The sequence below is a fragment of the Syngnathus typhle genome, linkage group LG9 (assembly GCF_033458585.1).
Source record: "Syngnathus typhle isolate RoL2023-S1 ecotype Sweden linkage group LG9, RoL_Styp_1.0, whole genome shotgun sequence".
Lineage (NCBI taxonomy): Eukaryota > Metazoa > Chordata > Actinopteri > Syngnathiformes > Syngnathidae > Syngnathus > Syngnathus typhle.
The window spans coordinates 2080574-2096124 of NC_083746.1; the positions used below are offsets into that span (position 1 = coordinate 2080574).

Consider the following 15551-nt stretch of genomic DNA (forward strand, 5'->3'; position numbering starts at 1 on the left):
TGGCATGGAGGGAAATGACATCAAGGCAAAAAGAATGCAAAACAACAAAAATGGCTCATAAATGTTTATTTTTGAAATTCTTTTGTTTCAAACCACACTACACCATCTTGTCTTTCAACCTTGGTCCCCATTTCTTAATATTTTAGTTTGATGTTTCAAACATTTTACAATTATATTTGATGTTACAGAACATCTTTTACTGCGTATATAAGTCACCAAGCTGACCAATTTTCAATCATAGAAAAATTTGTTATTCGGAATCTTGAATGGGAAAAAGAAAATGGTGCTGACAAGGTTTGTCAGAAATACACAAAGACGTCTTATATATTCTCATATAAATACAGTTACCGTTACTAGGATACAATTTGTATCAACAAAGAGGTAGGAACATGCGCCAACCAGGCAGCAGTTTTCTCCACGTTTACTGAGGCAAATCTTTTATGATAATTAACAATTTCACGTGAGACAGCTAGAAGTGCTTCAACAAGAAAGAAGGCCGATTTTAAATACTGACAAGCTAATGAAAAGACTAAATTTGAGGTCAATCTGACCTGGAAATGTACTACCACAAAATACCAAAAGAATTCCTTCGGAACTAGCAACTTCACCCCAGAATAAAAAACGTTGCTTCTGAACTAGGAATTATGAACTCTAAACTTTTATTGGACCATGTTTGGAATTAGAACCATTCATTTAAGGGAAGTAAAGAATTCCAGGAAGTTTAACCATTGAGAAAAGTTAATAAATCTCTTTCAAGGACATCCAGAGAAAAAACAGCATGATTTATAAATAAACCCAAAGTTTTAGCTGAAAAATATAGACAAATTCGAAAAAATGGTGTGAGCCAATCAGGTGTGGAAGTTTTGAGGAATCTTTTTTTTTCTTATTTTTCGCAGGTGCTCTCAGTTTCACTTCCCTTTTCCGAGGGAAAGTCTACACTGATGAAAAATAACCCGCCGGTCGCACACAAATAGTCCGAGGTAGGCTGTGTTACATCTCTCGTAAAAAATACCCTGATATGATTGCCTGGAAAAAAAAAGCAAGACCACAACAAGCAAAAGTGCCCAAATCATAATACCAATAATATAAATAACTTAAAAATATAAGAAATAAATAACTTAGGAATGCACTGTTACCCTTAAAAGCCTAGACTCACAAACCATATCATCCGAAATGTAAATGGCGGAAATTCCCATCTTAAGTGCTAGTATAGCATATTTATGTATTCATATGTACTAGTGGAAATAGTTTTCACAGTCCTGGAACTGGAAACTTCCCCAAGACTGTAAACTACGGCCCAGAGCTCAGAAACCAGACCAAGGAACTTTACTGCAGAATTCCACATTTCTCCCCTTGACAAGAAACTGCTTTGCTCTAAAAGCGGGCACTTTTGAAAAATGTCTTCTTTGATCAAGCATAGCCAACACTAAACCTTAGTAGGGTCTCCAAAAAAGGTTCAAGAACTACCCTGAGTTTTCTCCAACAATATGGCAGCAGCCAGCTCCTGCGCATCAATCACACTGGGGTTCCGGCTCATCACCACCCTGACCAAATCCATGGGGAAAATACCACAGAGGTTCAGGAAGACCCTCTCCCGCCGGTCTTGGTATGGAGGCACAGAAGAAGAAGACTCTGACTGCACCAGAGGCTCAAAAAAGGACGTCTGTGGTGCCAGTCCACGCTGTGACAAATGTGCATTTGTCAACGGAGAGGACCAAATGTTCTCTGAAGCTGCATTCTGGATTGGGAAGAGATCGTAACGTGGTCTCGGGGGCTGCTGGTAGCGCCGCTCCCAGTTCATTTGATGTTGCTCAGAATGATTCCGATTGACGGGAAACTGGGAGCCTTGGTGATAGCTTCTGGAATCCTGGAGTCGCTCCTCTTGCCAAAGCGAACTCGGCAGAATGGAGCACTGAGAGAAGGTGGATGTTTGGAAGGGATGAAGGGTACCAGCGTGACATTCTCCTGGGTATCTTCTCAGAAGTGGCAGATGAGTCGGCGGCATGTGAGTGGAGCGCGACTGGAAAGGACTTTCTTCCGCGTCAAAATCCACTTGTTTGATTCTTGGTGAAGTGTTCTGGCTCAGACCGGGTGGAGTTCGGTTCAGGGGTCTGTTGTACTGATTTTGGCAGGGGTGGTGGTGGTGGTGGAGATGGTGGCACATTGGCCTGTCATCCAAAATCAGGTCTGGGAAGAACGTCTTGGAGCCGCCTTCAGTGCCGCAGTCGGATCGTTGATGCCTGGCTTGAAAATCTTCCAGATAGAAGTGCGCAGGAATCTCCGGAGTAGGAAGACTCGGGATGGGTGAGGTCTTGTAGCCCAGCACCGGCGACTCGGATCGGTAATAACTTGGACTCATTCCTTTGGATCTTGGATAATCCCATCCATCTTGATTTCCTGAGAAAGGCAATCTCCCTGGTACGGAATGCCCAAGGACATTTATGCGGCTTCCCCTGCGTTCCTCTACTTTGGATTGCACTCTGAGATGGTCCTCCAGGAGTTCTGTGAGGGACCTTGATGCTTTCTTTGGAGTTCCCCGGCCGGACTCGGACCATGTCTGGTTCTGGGCTGTGAAGGTGTCTTCCTTCTGGCCTTTGGATGAGGCAGAAGACATTTTGGCGCTGGCCCGGAGCTCGTCAGCTACCGAACGCTGCGGGTGACTGCCTCGTTCCGGGTGGTAGAACTTGCACTTGTGACCATACGTACACTTCTTACCTAAGAAAGAACAGAGGCATGAAAAGACTACCAAGTGTGAATTTAAAGCAATAAATGAAATCAACATCTGACTTTGTCTGCCTAAGATTAAAAGAATCTTTTACCGTAAGGACATGGCTGCTTTCTGTGTTCTGGAATGACAGCTCGCTTCCTCAGGAAGTTCTCCAAGCTCGGTCCGTGGCGTCCGAGGGGGTCGTCCGGTGGCATGAATCTAACGAAGGTAGATGCGAGATTAAAAGAACGATCTCCGAGAAGTGGCAGTGCACAAAAAAAAAAAAAAGAATTTACTTGTCGTTGACAAAGGAGTACATCAGAAGTCGCTCATCGATGAACTTCTTCCATTCTGGCTTCTCGTTGGCCAGGTCACGGTAGTTGTCGTTGGAGACGATGATGCCGTCGGACTCGTAGGCCAACTTGACGATGAAGCGGTCGTCGTAGCAGACCACCCGCCGTCCCTGCACGCGACGGGATGGCGTGAAAACCAGGACCTTGTCTTTCTCCAGTTGCCGCAGGACCTCCTGGTCTGTGATCAGAGCATCTGGACGGGATTGCTCCTTCCTCCAGGCGGGGACAAAAACCGTGACGTCACTGTGTCCTCGCTCTAAGAACCAATCAACCGCCAGCTGGATTCCATGACAGGAGAACACCTCCTTGTTTCCGTGACTGAAGGAGGACATGGGGGTCAATGATTTCAAAAGGACCTCGTGATTAAAGCGAACCTCACCTCATGGCCACGTTACTCCCGTCCACCACAACAGGCCGAAAGTTGTCTTTGTCCTCCAGGAGTTTGTTGGAACGCAGCAACCTGCAAGAATCGAGCGAGGAGGAAGACGAGTACTCGGAGGACGACGAAAGAGGCTGAGATCCGCCTCTGGGCGGCCCCACCGGATCCATCTTGGTTCCCAGTTTGACCAGTTCCCCTAGGATGTCATTGATAAGTGCAGCCGGGCCCAGTTTCTTCAGCACCAGCAACACCAGTTCTTCTGAGTAGCCCAGCTTTAGAGCAAAGTCCACTTTGGTGCGACAGTCGTGCGGGTTCTCCGCCTGGGTTTCCGCCTGGGTGCAAGCGTTGTGGTGCCGCTCGTCTTCGCTATCGCCGCTCTCTTCGGAGAAGAAACTACTGAAGCTAGCACTGCTGCTATCCAAGCTATTGGTGCTGTCGCTGAGGCCAGAGTCCGCCGAAGCCGACGCGGCTGCGGACGAAACCGTCCCGCCGTCTTTCGGGCCGCCGGGGCCGTCCACATGGAGGTAGTCCAGATCCAGCCCCGGGCTGAGGATGTGGCCTGTCCCATCCTCCACATGGTCCCTCAGGCCCATGAAGCCACCTCACACATCCAGACCCGGGCGTTGGTGAGCCGACTCGATTAAGTGGGACCTTTTAGTCTAAAGTCTTACCTTCAAAAAAAAAAAAAAAAAAAGTTCATTCGGATGTAACTTTTGAAAAACTCACTCTTTTAAAATAGCACTTTGAAACTTTGTATCTACTTAAGTTGTTTTAGAGTGTAAAGTAACATTTATGACTCAATGTGTGTGTGTGTGTGGGGGGGGGGGGGGTTAAGTATGTCTGGCTTGCACCTTTTGAGCAAAGCAGCTGCCAGACAATCTGTCCTTCTGCGACACAAAGTATTGTTCTGGACCATCCCCACAGACGGAGATTTTTTTTTTTTTTAAACCTCCCCCACTGTTTGTGTCACACACGCACACACACACACACGATTGTCAGCTATTCAGCTGCAAGATGGAATTCAGCGGCAAGTTCCATCTCCATCTGAGGCACACTGTTGATATGCGAAATGTTTTTTTAGCTTTGGAGCGCTTTCAACGTATGCAAAAGAACTCTGATCTGCTGAGCAATATGTCGTCTTTGTACCTCATGCCTCCACAGTGAGCAGATGCCTCCTCAACCACTGACCTCCCTTGGGGGCGTTTGCCCCCCCCCCCCTCCCTCCCTTTTTGCACCCCCATCCTCCCCCGAGGCCTGGAAAAGTCTCCACACGGCGCTCGGGTGCCTGCTGGGCGGCCGCCAGGGACCGGCTGGAGGGGAGGTGCTGTGGGTCCAGTCGGATGTGTGTGAAGGAGGGGGGGGGGGGGGTGATGGTACAAAGGCCATGCAGAGTGGGGGGGGGGGGGGGCAACAGATGCCTACTGAGGACACACTTTGAAAGCATGCCGCAACTGGTGGTGCCCCCCCCCCCCCTCTTGGCTCAACCCATAGATAGAGGTCACCAGTGTGTGTGTGTGTGTGTGTGTGTGTGCCCCCCCCGTGCACTCACTTTCACCTCTGGTTGCCGAAATCTTCTCGCAACGTACCCAGAGCTGTTCCTAATATTCTGACAAGTCAAAATTCAGACGACCAACCATGTTGTCTGTTTTCTAAGACTGACAGCGTATTTTTTGTCGAGTTGATACATTTTTTGGAGACAGATCATTCCTAAAGCGACTTTAAAAATGTTCAGTGGATGTAAATGTAAGGTTTTATTTTATTCATAGATGTTAAATTCAATGTCTATGCCATAGATGTGAAATATTGTTTTGATTTTTGATGACACGTGCACGTTGCGATGTTAGAATCTTCAGTAGAAACATTCATTTATTTCATCCCAAATGCCAATCCCTGCCAAATTTCTAGCAACCATTTTATTTGAGGATTGTGATTTTTTTAAAAATGTATTTGATTATCATTTTTAACAATTATTGCTTGATTTCATTTAGTAGCACAATACACAGAAAATTCTAAAAATATTTTTCTCTGTGTGCTCTGAATTTACGTGACACACAAATGACTTTTGCCATACATTTCCAAAAAAATGAACAAGAACCTCACCTCATAGAAGGGCCTCCTAAAACCTTGTTCTCCTCTTTTGTGGAATTGCAATTCCCCACAAGCGTGTCTTGTAGCCGGCAGAGGTACACGTACACTTAAGAAAATGACAAATGTCCACTGGAGCCAGAGTATGAACGTCCTTCCTTAGCGGCAGACCACCTTGTAGTGAGATGTGTTGTCCCCTCTACTCTGAGGACCATCTCCACTAACATCCCCCCCCCCCTCTATTTTTTGTCTCCTCCCCCATTTAATACACTCTCAAAAGGGGGGGGCATGCACAAAGAGGGTTTTTGGTGGGCAGCTGGATACACACACACACACACACACACACACACACACACACACACACATATATATATATATATATACACACATTAATATATATATGTATATACATATATATATATATAAATATATACAGTATATATAAATATATGTAAATATATAAATAAATATATATATATTCTTTATATACACACATTATATATATACACACATTATATATATATATATATATATATATATATATATATATATATATATATATATATATATATATATATATATATATGTAAAATGTGTGTATATAAAGAATTTCTAAAACAGAGTGTTGTTTTGCTTTTACCATATTGAAGTGCGCAGCCAGGTGAAGGAGACTTCTTTTGCCTCAAAAGTTAACCTGCACAGAAAGAATTTGAACATGCATAAACACCATTTTTTAGGGACACACCTGCAATCCCCCCCCGCCTCCATCTTGGAGCGACCCTTTAATTGGGGCTCAGCTGACAGGTTCTCTCCTCAGGGAGCGTGCGGCGGGCGGGCGGGCGCATGGGTGCGCGTGCGGACCATCTGCTTGCTGAACAGGTGTCCCGCTTGCCGGAACCTTCTGCGACGACCCCCAAAATGCACTGTCACTGCTTTTAGAAAATATTTTATCATTGTATCACACACATTATCAGAACCCCCCCCCAATGCAAATACAAACTGAGGGACCTCTTATGTTTCTGTGCGTGTGTGTGTTCTGCCGCCATCCTTAAGTGACCCTGCAGGGCAGCGCAGGCCGAAGGCCAGCCTTTTGTGCCTTCAGAAGTCCTCGGTGACCCCTCCCAACCCCCCAACAGACACACACACACACACTAATTAAGTCCTGATAGATGTTCCCCACTGAGCCTGATGGTGCATGCGAGCAAATATGTACACATGTGTAAACGTGCGTGTGCGCGCACATGTGTGCACGGAGTGAGTGTCAGGTCACAAAGGTCAACAAGAACAAAAGCAAGGAGCAGATCCCAGCTGCCGAGCTAAACATACAGAGCTAACCCCCACCACACACATAGACACACACTCCTTCCCTTTTAATGGGAGTGTGCCACCGTCACGCACGCACACACACACACACCGTTCGGGTGAGTAGGGGTAAAGGTCACATGGACACACACGGACAGACAGACACACACACACATACATAGAGCATGTATGGACAGACAAATCCTTCTAATCCGTTTTTTTTAACTTTACGTATTTGTCAAAATGACTTGTCTTCAAAAAGCAAGGCTTTCTAATTTGAAATGACCATGTAGAGGAAAGAAAAGAAGAATGAAAAACTAGAAAATGTGTGTAATGATGAGTGAGAAATCAAGTCAATGAAGTGAAAGACTGAAGAGGAGACACACTGGTTTGCATGTCGGCCTCACAGTTCACAAATGATTACTGCTCCGGCTTTCTTTCTGTGGCGTTTTTTCTCCCCGTGCTTGTGTAGGTTTCCTCCGGGTATTTTGTTGGGACTGCTTGTTTAATCAAACGTTATGGTGTCAACAAAGGATTTGAAATAAAAGGGACAAGTACACTTCAAACATATCACAAAGTAAACTTTGTCTCCCTCTTGTGGGGAAAAGGGAAACTACAGCGCTTACTCCCCTCCACCATTTTGTTTGTCTCCCACTTGTGGGGAAAAGGGGAACTACAGCGCTAACACCCCCCACCATTTTCCTGTGTAGCCTTTATCTCCCTCCTGTTGTGGTGGACGCGTAGCGGCCCTGACGGGCATGAGGTAGCGAACGTTCTTCCAGAAGCGAGAGTGGCGCGTGGCGGTGCCGTGTGTCTCGGGCGACCACTTGAGGGGGGCGTTCTTGGCAAGCAGATAGCGCAGGGTCAGGGGAAGGTGGGCGTAATCCCCCGCTTGGCCCACCTGAATGAGGATGACGGCCATGTTGGGTTGGGTGAGAACGTGGTGGAGAGGCACCTGACGAGACAAATCGGACTGAATTTGAAGTGAAAGATTTCTCGGAAGACATTGTTGGGGTCAAAGTCACACCTGCCAATCAAAGCCTGCCGTGCTGAGGCGAGGGGTGGAATCGATCTGCCGATCGGATGATTCCGAACGTGGGGCGAGAACCAATATCAGCCTGCGACTCTGCTCGATGCTTTTCTGAACCTGCGCAATGTGGGCTGATACAATGCGGGGATGGTTTTAAGTTAGGCTTTGTCATCGGTTATGACGGTTTGCCATTAGCGACCTTCTCCTGGCAAGTTGTCTCTGTGCTGTACGAAGAGGTGATATCGGCAAGCGTTCTCCAGGACGGACACCAGCTGCTCCGCAAAAGCCAACATGTGCTTGTTGGCGTCCTCTGGTGGCTTCCCGGGGTACTGCACTCCTTCATTCTGCCGTTGTTGAGCCGGCGGCGTTTCCAACACTACATATGCGTCGTACCTCTTGGAATCTAGAAAGAAAAAGTGTGCACATAGGTCTGGCATTGTTTTTTTTTTTTTTTTGATAAGTTTACCTTTATTGCAGACAGCCATGGGCAAGTAAGGTCTTAAGAGCAGCGTGATGTCCACAGTGAAGACTTTGACCAGGATGACAGCAGACACACACAATAACACAACACCCACTCCAGCGAGCCACAGTGGAGTGAGTGCATCTGAAGCACACCCAACAACACAATTGGACTGAGCTTTCAAATACTAATCGGAGTCGAATGAAGTGGCGATGACTTCACTGACCTCTAGAGCTCAGCGTGAAGAACCGCTCCGTCGTCGAGAAGTCGTCGCTGCCGATGCATTTGAAATTTGTTCGGAAATCTCCGGATGATACTTTGGCGATGGTAAGGATCGCCGTGGCAACCGTGCTCTGGGAAGGCGAGGAGGTGTGGCTAAGGGGAAACACACAGCGAGTCGGTTCCCCGGCGGCTTGGTTAGGGACATTTTGAAAATTCGGCCCTCAAAGCCATTTTCACTTAGCAACATCAAGTCATGAGAAGTCCCAGAAAAAAAAGTCTCTTGCTTTAAAAAGAACGTACACGTTCCTGCTCTCAATGTAGCCATCGCGCTTGCCGTTCTTCTCGCCGACTTGCCATCGAGCCGAGCATTTCGGATTTATGTTGGTTCCGCAGAACACAGAACAGTTGAGCCGCAGTTCTACGCCTGGACCACCACAACCAATGAAAACACAGTTATAACATTCCATGTTTATTGTAACAATTGAAGTATATACGTTGTACAAGTTTCCATTAAATGCACAGACCACGTTTGAAATTGTTTGGCGTCATGAAGTAAAAGCAGCTCGACAGGAAACAGGAAGGTGTTTAAGATGACAGCACGATACAAAATATGGTGCAGCGCAACATGACAAAACACAAGAAAGTAGAAGTCATCATGAGAAATACAGTTTGATGAATTTACAACATCCTCTGTAAGATAGATACATACAAGGGAAGGCAGGAATGTAAATATTGTCTCCTTGAGTTTCTTTGAATATTGACTTTTTTTCATTTTTTACCTTCATGGCTGCTGATGTTCTTTGTGGGCGCCAAGATAAGCAAATTGGAGGAGAACGAATCTGTGAGTCAAAAAAATTTATTTTCAGAGCTCATGCAAACATAAAACATTGGGCTGGATTTTTTTGGTGAGCATCATTTTACAGAGATAAGCAATTGTCTGCTTTGATATTTTGCGCCGTTGTGGGTGTGACCACAGCCACCCTCAAAGTCAGTTCCACTCACTTTGGATTGTGACCTCCCTAGAACCCGACGTGGTGTACTGGTGGCTCTCGTGAGTCCACGTGCACACACACGTGTACACGCCTTGGTCTTCGGGCGTTAGGTTGTGTAGCCACATGGCCTCTGATCGCCGACCGGGAAGCAGAGTGTCGTCCTGGAGAAAATCACATGCGCAAAAATATCAAGCAAAATTTCAGATTTCTTCTATTCAGAGACTGCAAAAGTCCATTTGAAAAAAGGAAATTCAAAAATACCGGGGGTAAAAATGGATTATTGAATAAGCAAATTAAAGTGGAGGAATAAATCAAAGTGAATGAAACAATTCATATTTTTTCTTCTCTTATTAAGAGCAGATGGTGTGTCCTCCTCACCTTGTACCAGCTTAAGGCTCCGCCCAACCTCCTGCAGATATTGGCCACCGGGTCAGGACACACGAGATGTTTGTTCCTTCCGGAATCATCCAGAGCGCCGTAGAAGTGCTCCTTGTCAGCTCGACTCGCTTCTAGGACCGCGATATTCACATAATAGTTCTCGCACGCCTCGCTCGTGATGTTTTGGCTGAAAGGAGAAACAACGCCTCAAAGTAACGCAAACCAGAACGAGTCGACGAGACCCGGAGTCTTCCCTCACCGAGCCGTGTAGAAACCCGAGTCCTTCACGGTGACGTTCAAGAGGAAGAGCGCGCCGCCGTGGTGGTGAATCCTCTCCGTTTCATCGGATGGGACCACGGTACGCTCTCGGCCTGAAGAATTTCGGAACCACGTGAAAGTTTCCAAGGCCACCATGGAGTCGTTCAGGATGTACGGAACAAATTGGAAGGATTCGCCTTCTATGAGCGAATAGTCCTCCACATCAAAGTTTTCGCACGAGAGCTCCTGCGTGGCTGAGGAGAACATAGAAAGAATTTGCTCAAGCTTCTGGTCGTGGTCGTTGACTTCCTTCGAATGAACGCAAGGTCATTTAGAACTATTTGCACAGCATGCTTACAAGAAGGGTGAAGTGCGGTCACCATCAGGATGAGCGGGAAGAAATCCATCTCCAACTAAAAGAGAAGATTGCTCAAAATCTTTTCAGCTGCCAAAGTAGCCAGCCAAGTGCAAATCGTATCGTAGGACATGCGAGATCACATCTGACCACAGGAACAGAATGTCTTAAGTCACTTTTGGTGCTTCCGCTCTGATTGATAAGGCTTAAAGACAAACTACGTTCCATTATCTAAAAATCTCAACAAATTTAGGGAGACAAACTGAACATTTTAAATGACATCAAATAAGGCTTAAAGAAAATGCAAAAGGAACATGTCAAGTTCCAAATTTGAATTTTTATTCTAAACGTATGATAAAACAAAATGTGCCATAAAAAAATGGTAGAAGTAAATTGCTGAATGTTGTGTTTTCTAAATGCATTTAAAACCTCACCCAAAAACAGCATTACAAATGAAAACATTTATACTAAAAAAAATCTCAAGTTTAAAAAAAAAAGTAAACTTTATTGTATAAATGTGGGTACAAAATGATACTAAAAATAAACATGTATTTAAAAAAGTAAAATACAGTAAAATATGTCTCTTACCGCTTAGAAGAATGTGACACAGTGTCTTTGCTCTTCTTCTAAAAGATCTTTTATAGCCATCTCCTCGCGCACGCGCACACGCACACACACAGTTTATCGTTAAAGTGGCGCCCCAACCCCACCCCTGGTTTTTCCTGTAATGGCCTCTTAAGAGCTACCAGTAAAATGAGATGTAACAAGATGATTGGAAATACTGCAGTGAAAGAATTCAAATGTCTCTTGTGTCCACTCCACCCTAACGACTAGGGGTGTAAATGGCGGGTTTTGTCACGATACCATATCATATCGCTTCAAAGAACTAAGATACGATATTTGCCGATATCTTAAAGCCTGCTGCGATTCATTCACGATATATCGCGATATAGTGCTCTACGATCGATATATACATATTTTTTTTAAATAAAAAATATAGAACAATATCCTGATTTATAACAATTCATCCGCAAAATCCACAAGGTACTGCAAACTCTTTATTTAGGAAATGACAAGAGTATTGCAGTATATAAAGTGCTTATTTTAACACTGAACTTTGATGTCGTGGTTTTTCTTTAAATGTGCGGCGAGATTTGTGCTCCCTGAATATTTGATCAGCGCATGGCAGGATTTACAAACCGCACCTGTCTTGTCCGTTGAGCCATCTTTTCTTTGGAATCCAAAGTGCTTCCAAAGAATGACTCGAAGCCTAAAGGGGAGGGAATTTCCTCGTCTTTTTGGACACTAGCCATAGCACCAGCCCAGGAGCCGCGTACGAGTTGTCGACTCCCCTTTCACGTGCCTGCTCTGATATAAATCGATGTTTACGTTTAGCATCGATGCCGATAAATCGTAGAGCATTATATCATTTAATCGATGTGTATCGATGAATCGTTACACCCCTACTAACGACAGTCACTGCGCTAACAAGATGTGATCTTGATGGGGTCTTGATCGTCTGCTGGCTGGCACGTCCGGCATGAGCAACCTGAGCTTTTTCCAGAAGAGTCTATTGCGTTTGCTTTGATTCCACGCGAGTGCTCCCTGCCTCCTCTTGACGTAGGCTAGAGACTGCGGCAAGCGGCCGTAATCCGGCCGACCGTCTGGGAGGAGAACCACAGAATAGGACATACGAGTCACTCATTTGGAAAGACAAAAAAAAAGAATGGTAATATACCGCGTGGGACAGTTGGTCACTATTAGCGTAGTTAGTTATAGCCAGTCAATCAATTACCAATTTCCAGCAGGATGACTGGGGGCGTATCGTGCATCAAAGCGTCGTGCAGGCCCAGCTTCTGCTCATAGCTCAGCTGTCGCTCCCCAAGGCTGAAGGGGCGCCACTCCTCCTCCTCCCCCTGTTCTTCTTCCTCTTTGTCCGTCTCCTTGGCCGACACCACGACGATGATCAGCCGGCGGCATCTCCGCAAAGTGGCCGCCACGGCATCGAGTTTTGCTGCCGCGGGAAGAACATTTGAAAAGAAACACTTTGTCAGCATGATTTATGTACTCGTTGGTTAGACGGACGATACCTTCTCCTGGGATGTCATCTCGGCCTGTGATGAAGAGGCGGAAGCCATGTCGTTCCTCCAGCCGGCCGGGCAGCGTGTGCAGGGCAAAGTCAGACGCCACGCTTGAGCTGGTCTCGGCGGGGACCACGCTCACCAAGGCGTCGTACGGGACCCACTCGGTATCTGCACACGTGGGAGACGCCAGCGTGAGTCGATTAGCGCGTTGGCTAACCATGTTGTGTTGCTATGTTGGTTATTTTGTAGACAGGTGGTCTCATTGATGGTCATTTGTTTATCGTATATTTATTTTAAAAAGTAGATTGTTAAAGTAGCTCGTAAGCTACCTGCCGTTTATCAGCAAGTCAAAGAATTCAAATCATTCATTTTGTTAGTTGTCTGTTATTTAGTTGATCTACATCGTAAACAGTTAGTTAGTTTAACTAACTAACATGTCACTGTGTGTCACCTTGAGGAGTAACAAAATATCCGTGCAGCCTCCTGTATGCCAACACTAGGTCCACCCTGAAAAAAAGCATCAGGAAGACCAGAAGTAGAAGAAGAAGCGGGGTGGCCACGCCCACTGCCACGCCAGTGTGGAACCAGCTGTGGTTGGCTGGTGGGAGACAGCAAGTAAGAATTAAATGTGATTTTTTTGACATATTAAATAAGATATTTCTTTTTGCCATTCATTACCTTCTTTGAGCTGCACTTGGCAATCTTTCACCTTCACAGGGCTCTGGATCCGACAGCGAATGAAGACATTGAGGAAACGAGGAAGAACTCTGGAAATGGTCAGGATGGACTCGCCAAACACGCGGCCTTGGTCTGGCGTGCTGCGGGGGGAAGCGGATCATGTGAGACTTTTTAGGTAAGCGTGCAGATTTTAATCGTGAATAACGACGAGCTCACAAGTGGAACGTCTCATTGAGCTCCGGGTCCTCGTCAGCAAAACTGCCATTTACGATCCAGAACATTGTCGTCTCCTCATTCTGACTGTAGCCCAGCAGAGCCAAGCACTTCAGCTCCACACGCGCACCTAACACCACATCAGACTGTCTTACTCAGATTGTCAAGAACTCAAAGTTCATATTCTTGTCGAGCTGACAACTAATCGTCTACAATGACCTCACCCATGTCTACGACGAGCACTTGATCCTGGTGTTGGATCACCTCAGGCTCGCTAAAAACGGCCTGTGTCAACTCTGCAGCCAAAACGAATTGAAGAAGATTTGAAGGATTGATTCATTTAAATAATAATACAATTGGCGCCCACCGTTGTTTATGTCCAGCTGGACGCTTCGTGCCGACGTGTACTTCCTGCCACGGAGGCTGATGTCCACCAGGCAGGTGTACGTGCCGCCGTCCTCCTCCGTGGCCTTGCGCAGCCTCAAGCCGCTGTCGTGCACGCTGATAGTTGCGCCCTCTCGCTCCAGCGGGCGGCAGTCCTGCACGATTTTCAACAAGCTAGTTTGAGTGACATTTGGTGCACTATATGGATACATCTGCACAAATGGAGCCTTTTTGAGCCCGGCGAGGCACCATACCCTCAGCCACCGTATGTTCCTCGTGTGGTTGCGTCGTAGGACGTCGTCCAGCTTGCAGGGGAGGCTCTTGGTGACCCCCAGGGTGATGCTCCTCACTTCAGCCACAGGAGGACAAAGTCCATTGGACACCGACACGCAAAAGTCAATCTTGACGCTTCTGCTTTGGACCCTTCACAGCACACAAACACTCAACTCAAGACGCCATCTCAAGACGTACACGACACTCGGCGTGTTTCCTTACGTGCTCTCGCAACTGTAAGTGCCATTATGGGACATCTGCACGGGCAGGAAGTACAGAAGGTCGTCTATGACTTCCACGCCAGGGGGCAGAGATGGTATCGTCCCCGCCATCGCCTCTTCTCGGGCCCACGTGACGTTTTCACCCGCGATGGGACACTTGAGCAGTAGGAGGTGGCCTGCGCTGACATAGTAGGTTTCTGGCGACCCCTTGTGGCCTGTAAAGGAAGCACACATATAGATAGTCTGAATTAAAAAGTACATTTCAACACATAACCAACCATGTCATGGTCTTGCTAGAGTAATACGTCTTTTGCGGGTTTAAGAAGTAGGACCTCACTTGACCTCAATTAGGTGACCCGCTGACCTAAAAAAAGGACACTTCCCGTAAATATTTGACCTGGTTACCTCCGCCAAATTGTGGCCTTGCCGAAACATCATGTGATTTCTCCCAGCCACTCAGATCAAATTAAATTTAAACTCTACTAATATGGTTAAGAGTGTGGGTGGTTGTACTGCTGTCTAAGTCAGTGCCTGATTTTCTTAAAAGCCAACAATTCACCAATTGACTTGTAAAACAAATAATAAAGCATCATAATCCAAATGACGTCAACGTGGAGGAATATCAGCGTACTCACCGAGCGTGTTGGCCGCAGCGAGCAATATGGCTAGCGCAGGCAGACAAGCCATGACTGCTTTCCACGCAACTCTTGAAGAAACACCACCAGTGAGGGAAGTGAAAAGTGTCGACACAAGTCATAAGGCAAAACACACACAAAATCCCGGTCCACGCAAAAATCTATAAGGAGATTTAGAGAGCATATCTCGCTTTGTTTCATAAAACAATGATGATTCTTCTCGCCTTTGGTCCACCTCTGCTCTGGTGCTACAAAAGAAACTGAATTGATAAGTGTTATAGTAAGTCAACTTACCAGTAATTCGTTACTGCGACTTCTGCTCGCTTCTTACCTGCACATCCTGTTTTCACATGATGACACCCTGGGTTTTTCCTTCAACGGACCTCCACCCTCAGAAAAAGAAACACACACACACCACAAAAGCAGGCCACCAAACCGCACTTGTTTTTTGTACGTATGCGGCAGAAAAAAAACATCTTTGTATTGGAACTGCTGTAAAGGTCTTTTGTTTCTCACCTGATTACATCAGTGTTGAAGTAAAG

General features: G+C 46.2%; 3 protein-coding genes across 3 annotated transcripts; all 3 read right to left on the minus strand.

Moving 5' to 3' along the window:
• Window positions 1–17: 17 nt before the first annotated feature.
• On the minus strand, window positions 18–5839 carry LOC133159780 (probable ribonuclease ZC3H12C). The gene is made up of 5 exons (XM_061287133.1): window positions 5540–5839; window positions 3440–4110; window positions 3004–3378; window positions 2820–2926; window positions 18–2715 (listed from the first exon to the last, which is right to left on the minus strand). Exons 2-5 carry the CDS (start codon window positions 4030–4032, stop codon window positions 1457–1459), a joined length of 2334 nt encoding a protein of 777 aa, XP_061143117.1. The 5' UTR covers window positions 4033–4110; window positions 5540–5839; the 3' UTR covers window positions 18–1456.
• A 1192-nt stretch (window positions 5840–7031) lies between these two features.
• On the minus strand, window positions 7032–11193 carry LOC133159328 (interleukin-1 receptor-like 1). Its single transcript, XM_061286216.1, has 12 exons — window positions 11110–11193; window positions 10525–10579; window positions 10168–10420; window positions 9909–10095; window positions 9541–9691; window positions 9318–9377; window positions 8839–8962; window positions 8543–8691; window positions 8323–8460; window positions 8056–8259; window positions 7854–7987; window positions 7032–7781 (listed from the first exon to the last, which is right to left on the minus strand). The coding sequence occupies exons 2-12, from the start codon at window positions 10571–10573 to the stop codon at window positions 7500–7502; spliced, it is 1731 nt and encodes a 576-aa protein (XP_061142200.1). The 5' UTR covers window positions 10574–10579; window positions 11110–11193; the 3' UTR covers window positions 7032–7499.
• On the minus strand, window positions 11009–15537 carry LOC133159329 (interleukin-1 receptor type 1-like). Its single transcript, XM_061286217.1, has 12 exons — window positions 15304–15537; window positions 15010–15080; window positions 14376–14589; window positions 14135–14303; window positions 13864–14035; window positions 13721–13792; window positions 13500–13626; window positions 13284–13423; window positions 13057–13203; window positions 12612–12773; window positions 12317–12535; window positions 11009–12185 (listed from the first exon to the last, which is right to left on the minus strand). The coding sequence occupies exons 2-12, from the start codon at window positions 15059–15061 to the stop codon at window positions 11998–12000; spliced, it is 1662 nt and encodes a 553-aa protein (XP_061142201.1). The 5' UTR covers window positions 15062–15080; window positions 15304–15537; the 3' UTR covers window positions 11009–11997.
• Window positions 15538–15551: the final 14 nt, after the last annotated feature.

Coding starts and splice junctions, on each gene's coding strand:
- LOC133159780 (XM_061287133.1), bottom strand. CDS start 4,032: ATGGGCCTGAGGGACCATGTGGAGGATGGGACAGGCCACATCCTCAGC. Junction 3,379..3,439: donor GGGAGTAACGTGGCCATGAG/GTGAGGTTCGCT, acceptor GTCCTCCTTCAG/TCACGGAAACAAGGAGGTGT. Junction 2,716..2,819: donor AAAGCAGCCATGTCCTTACG/GTAAAAGATTCT, acceptor GTTCTTTCTTAG/GTAAGAAGTGTACGTATGGT.
- LOC133159328 (XM_061286216.1), bottom strand. CDS start 10,573: ATGGATTTCTTCCCGCTCATCCTGATGGTGACCGCACTTCACCCTTCT. Junction 10,096..10,167: donor TCGGGTTTCTACACGGCTCG/GTGAGGGAAGAC, acceptor TTCTCCTTTCAG/CCAAAACATCACGAGCGAGG. Junction 8,692..8,838: donor TACATTGAGAGCAGGAACGT/GTACGTTCTTTT, acceptor GTTTCCCCTTAG/CCACACCTCCTCGCCTTCCC.
- LOC133159329 (XM_061286217.1), bottom strand. CDS start 15,061: ATGGCTTGTCTGCCTGCGCTAGCCATATTGCTCGCTGCGGCCAACACG. Junction 13,424..13,499: donor CTCAATGAGACGTTCCACTT/GTGAGCTCGTCG, acceptor TTCCCCCCGCAG/CACGCCAGACCAAGGCCGCG. Junction 12,536..12,611: donor AGATGACATCCCAGGAGAAG/GTATCGTCCGTC, acceptor TTCCCGCGGCAG/CAAAACTCGATGCCGTGGCG.